The sequence below is a fragment of the Martes martes genome, assembly GCF_963455335.1.
Source record: "Martes martes genome assembly, chromosome: 10".
Classification (NCBI taxonomy): Eukaryota; Metazoa; Chordata; class Mammalia; order Carnivora; family Mustelidae; genus Martes; species Martes martes.
In genome coordinates, this window is record NC_137898.1 from 74,089,471 (window position 1) to 74,094,820 (window position 5,350).

The following is a 5,350-nucleotide window of genomic DNA, read 5'->3' on the forward strand; positions in this document are numbered from 1 at the left end:
TGGTCCCCTGCTTATGGCTAGGGATGAGCCAGAATCTCTGATGTATTTGTCTCTGTAAAAGACAAATTTGTCAACATGGTTGACAAATCCTGAATCTCTAATGGGAACTGAGAAGCAGGGCTACACGGTATAGCTGGAAAACAAGCATGCAGGCTGTCCGTCTGGAGGACTCTCCTTCTGCCTTACCAACTTATCCCCAGCACTACCTATGCTGCTATTGTGCATGTGTGTATTAGTGAGAGAAGGCTTAGCTCCATTCAGTTTCCTTTTCCTTTTATTTCTGCAGAAACATGAATTCTACTTTTGTGCAGGATGTCCCCAGGGAGCTTATCTGCTACATCTGCAAGGACTATTTCACAGACCCTTTTACCCTTAGCTGCGGGCACAACTTTTGTACTCCTTGTCTCTGCCTCCTGTGGGAAGATGCTCAGCATCCTACTCACTGCTCTGTGTGGACAGTATCTCCACGAATAGACTTCAAAAGCATTATTTTCGCTGTGAAACAAGTTCGTGCTTCCAAAGAATCAATTGCCTGCCAGTTACCGAACTCTGCCAAGCAAGTCTGTAGGATACACCTAATATTAAAGGACCTCTTCTGTCCAACTGAAAAGAGCCCGCTGTGTTTGCACTGCTCCAATTCCCAAGGGCATGCCACTCACAGAGACTCACCAATGTCACAAGCTGCTGAGCAGTGCAGGGTAAGTACCGCCACTGTGAAATGTGGAAGACTCTATGCTTTATCAGGCAATGAGCAACAACTGTTGATTTTTATTTTTCTTCTCTTAGTCCTCAAGCAAATAGAATTGCAAGATACCATGTGCCACGTACTGTTCTGAAAAATTAGGGATACAACACTGAAGAAACTAGACAAACATCTTTGCTCCCCTAAAGTTTAAATTCTGTTGGGTTGAGGGAGAATGATGATGAGTTGAGGAGGGTGTTGGCATTTCACCATAACTAACAGGGTATGTGATCTCTAGAGACAGTGACAGTCATTGGCTACTTCAGCAATGATGACAACAAGCGTCTTCTAGTGATAGCAGATTTAGAAATAATGTATTGTAATCATACCATAGAAAAAGTGATGGCCATCATTTATAAATTAAATATGAATCAAGATTCACTTCTGAACATTGTCCATATTACATATAATGTAAGTAGTAGATTCCTCATTATGGATTGCATTTTCTAAATTCAGGAACTCTATTTTTTGGTCAGTCTCCCAGATTTGACTATTAGTGTTCCCAGGGAAAATCATTGACATATCTGCTTTCTTTACTTTTTATTTTTCTCATGTCTAGCCCCTTACCAATTTTTGAGGTATCTGAAAAGTGCTATTTCTGTTTTTCTAGTGCTTAAATGTGCAGTTCTTTTACAGGAGAAACTTCTGAGGCAAATGAAGTCTATTTGGAAAAGCAGATAGAAAAATCTAAACAAAGAGTACAACTTATTTAGAGTATGGCAGGTAAGAGTAGGCCCAGTTTCCCTTGGAACCAGCTTGGGATAGATACCATGGTAACTGACAGTGGAAGAATTTAAATTAAATCTTAATGTTCCTTGAGCAGGTAATCAGAAAAAGAGCTGCATATGTTTCTCTACAGGAAAACATGACCTTCAGTACAAGATTTCACACTGAGCTCATTGTGTAACTAAAAGGCTTTTCCTGGTTTTTCTGGATAAGCAATATCTACCACCAATACATCATCAGGGATAAGAAAATGCACTATCTCAAGACAAAATGCAATGATCACAGGGATGGAGGTAAATACAGAGTTCTATAGGAACTTAGCAAATTTTGAATATTAAGAAAAGCTTCTCAAGTAAAAATCAATGTGATGTTTGTATGTTAGTAGAATTTGTGATTTCCTGGATATTGATGGCAGAGAGATCTGAGGGACAAGAAAAATAAAGATGAGACAAACCAGAAAACCCATGAAATTGTTCGAGATCTGCTTGCTGCTCCTACTGATTAGTACATGGGGCACAAGGCAGACAGTGATGAGGGATGTGGCTAGAAATGTCATTATGCCCAGATCAAGAGTACAAATGCCTAGCTAAGGATTTTGGATTGTGTCATTGTTGATTCATGAAGAAGAACTGAAAACCTGAATCTGAAGAAGAAAACTAGACCTTTATTTTCAAAGAACTCGAGCAATACTGAAGGAGACATATAAAAAACCAGTATTAGAGAATAAAAATTCATTGAACAGTTATCTGTGCATGGTACTATGAGAATGCCAAAGAGGAATAAGAACATTATGTTGATATTTAGGATGGATTTTTTTTTAATTTTTTATTTCTTTTCAGCGTAACAGTATTCATTGTTTTTGCACCACACCCAGTGCTCCATGCAATCCGTGCCCTCCCTAATACCCATCACCTGGTTCCCCCAACCTCCCACCCCCCGCCCCTTCAAAATCCTCAGATTGTTTTTCAGAGTCCATAGTCTCTCATGGTTCACCTCCTCTTCCAATTTCCCTCAACTCCCTTCTCCTCTCCATCTCCCCATGTCCTCCATGTTATTCGTTATGCTCCACAAATAAGTGAAACCATATGATAACTGACTCTCTCTGCTTGACTTATTTCACTCAGCATAATCTCTTCCAGTCCCGTCCATGCTGATACAAAAGTTGGGTATTCATCCTTCCTGATGGAGGCATAATACTCCATAGTGTATATGGACCACATCTTCCTTATCCATTCGTCCATTGAAGGGCATCTTCGTTCTTTCCAGAATTTGGCGACCGTGGCCATTGCTGCTATAAACATTGGGGTACAGATGGCCCTTCTTTTCACTACATCTGTATCTTTGGGGTAAATACCCAGTAGTGCAATTGCAGGGTCATAGGGAAGCTCTATTTTTAATTTCTTGAGGAATCTCCACACTGTTCTCCTAAGTGGCTGCACCCACTTGCATTCCCACCAACAGTGTAAGAGGGTTCCCCTTTCTCCACATCCTCTCCAACACATGTTGTTTCCTGTCTTGCTAATTTTTGGCCATTCTAACTTTTATTTTTTTTAAGATTTATTTATTTTAGAGAGCATGTGAGCAGGAGTAAGAAGTGGTAAGGAAGGTCAGAGGAAGAGAGAATCTCAAGCAGACTTCACGCTGAACACAGAGCCTGAGACAGGGCTTGTTCTCTTAATTCTGAGATCATGACCTGAGCGGAAATCAAGAGTCCCACGCTCGACCGACTGAGCCACCCAGGCACCCCTAGGATGGATTTCTAATGAGTCATTCATTCATATGAGGGCTTTTGATGTGTTGCTCACTGTTCTAGGCCAACAAAGAGATACAAGAATGGGCAAAAAAGAGAAACAAATCACTGAGCTCAGGAGTTTATAATCAGTAAAAGAATTTGATCCAGAAATTTAAAAAGTAAAATTTGTGATATATCACATTTATGAAGTGCTTGGGTAAAATGAAAGCAGAAAATGAGTATAAGGAGTATGGGCTTGGGGAGTGTATGCTGGCCAAGGTTACATCTGGGCAGAGATCAAAAGGAGCTGGTCAGGGGTGGGGGAGCTGGGGGATGAGCACCTCTCTGGGACCACAGCTTTCTGGAGCAGGAGACAGAGGGATTAGTAAAAGAAATGAGCAGGAAATGTCAAACGTGGAAAGAGGGTGAAGTAATGAAAGAATGAATCATATTATTTGGATTTAGTAAAAACAGGCTCTTGGCAAGTTGGAATGTGTAGTTCAGGAAAGAGTAGGGAACAGAAGCAAGGAGTCATTGCTTGGATGAATAACTGGAAATTGCACCCATGGACACACTGAGTTTGATTCCACTTGGTCAATAAGTCTGGCTTTTATGACAATAAAAGTGTTAGCATAGAAGCTAGCTAAAGCCATTTTAACAAGAATGTTTAGTGTTGATACTTCCAAAATACTTTGGTAAATCTGTGTGTGTTTAAAGATGGTGTGAAGAGAAGGGGAGAAAGTGAACTGGAGACAGACCCACAGAACAAGGGGTTCAGAGACACAGAGATGTAGGAAACAGAGGAGAGGCAGGAATGTGTATGTAGGATTGTAAGCTAATGTCTCTAAGGAGGTAAGACAGGGTGGACCAGTCAAGAGGAGGTGGGTGTGGTCCTGAGGCAGGCTGAGCCAAGCTCGGTGAAACACAGAGTTTTTGAAATGAAGGTAATTTAGAAAGATCATGTGCAATGTCCTCTGTTTGCCTGAGGAAGTCAATTGTTGCAGATAGTCAGTTAATGAATATGAGCGTTCAGGAAAATGAATTATGATTTAAATATTATGAATTATATAAAACAATAAAAATTGATCTTAAATTTGTATTTTTACATGAAAACATAGATGTTTGAGGGTAAGGAGGGTAAGTTGTTGTAAACAATGGTGCAAGCAATAAGTGAATGAAAAAGAAAGAAAGGAAGGAGGGAAAAAGGGAAAAAGGTAAGAAAGAAACCAAATGTGTGGTTTCTTAGAAGAAGAAAGACATAAAGCTGTATGTAGTACTTCTATGATGTGAATATTTGCTTCAGATCATGATTTATAGGTTCAAATTCTAACCCCTAAGGTGATGGTAGTAGGAGTGGGGGCTTTGAGTGGTGATTAGATCACGAAGCCAGAGTCCTCAGGAATGGGACAAGTGTCCTTCTGAAAGAGATGCTAGAAATGTCCCTTGCCCCATCTGCCGTTTGAGGACACAATGAAAAGATAGCTGTGTAGGAAGTGGGCTCTCATCAGATACCAAATCTGCCAGCACCAATCGTAGGCTTCCCAGCACATAGAATTGTGAGAAATTAATTTCTGTATTTATTAGGTATCCAGTCTATGGTGGGTTTTTTTTTAAAGATTTTATTTATTTGACACAGAGAGAGAGATCACAAGTAGGCAGAGAGGCAGGCAGAGAGAGAGAGAGGGGAAGCAGGCTCCCTGCTGAGCAGAGAGCCTGATGCGGGGCTTGATCCCAGGACCCCGAGATCATGACCTGAGCTGAAGGCAGAGGCTTTAACCCACTGAGCCACCCAGGCACTCCAGTCTATGGTGTTTTTGTTAAAGCAGCCCCAACAGACTAAGAACACTGTACATAGCCCACAGACTAGATAATGAAAGAAGAACAAAACCATCCAGATATATGGCCTAATTAAACCAATGTCATTTCAGGGTTTTGTAAATCTACAGATGAGGATGATCAGGCTGAATATCCTAAGGTAAACCAGTATCTCCATGAGGAAAAGCAAAAACATTTAGAGAGCCTGGCAGTGGAAGGCAAGATAGTTTTTAATCAACTCCGGAGAAATGTAGCTAGAATGTGTCACATGAGGAAACTCCTGAGAAAAATGTATGAGGAACTAAAAGAAATGTGCTGCAAAACAGATGTGGACC

The 5,350-nt window shown here is 40.7% G+C and overlaps 1 protein-coding gene across 1 annotated transcript in view; it reads left to right on the top strand.

Annotated features, from left to right (window-relative positions):
• Positions 1–290: 290 nt before the first annotated feature.
• The window catches only part of LOC308350911 (tripartite motif-containing protein 77-like), a gene marked incomplete at both ends in the record, with an annotated part of 7,561 nt that continues 2,501 nt past the window's right edge, over positions 291–5,350 (top strand). The window contains 3 exons of the mRNA XM_080816364.1: positions 291–698; positions 3,411–3,510; positions 5,129–5,306. Coding sequence (XP_080672490.1) covers positions 291–698; positions 3,411–3,510; positions 5,129–5,306 — 686 coding nt within the window. The remainder of the gene's footprint in view (positions 699–3,410; positions 3,511–5,128; positions 5,307–5,350) is intronic.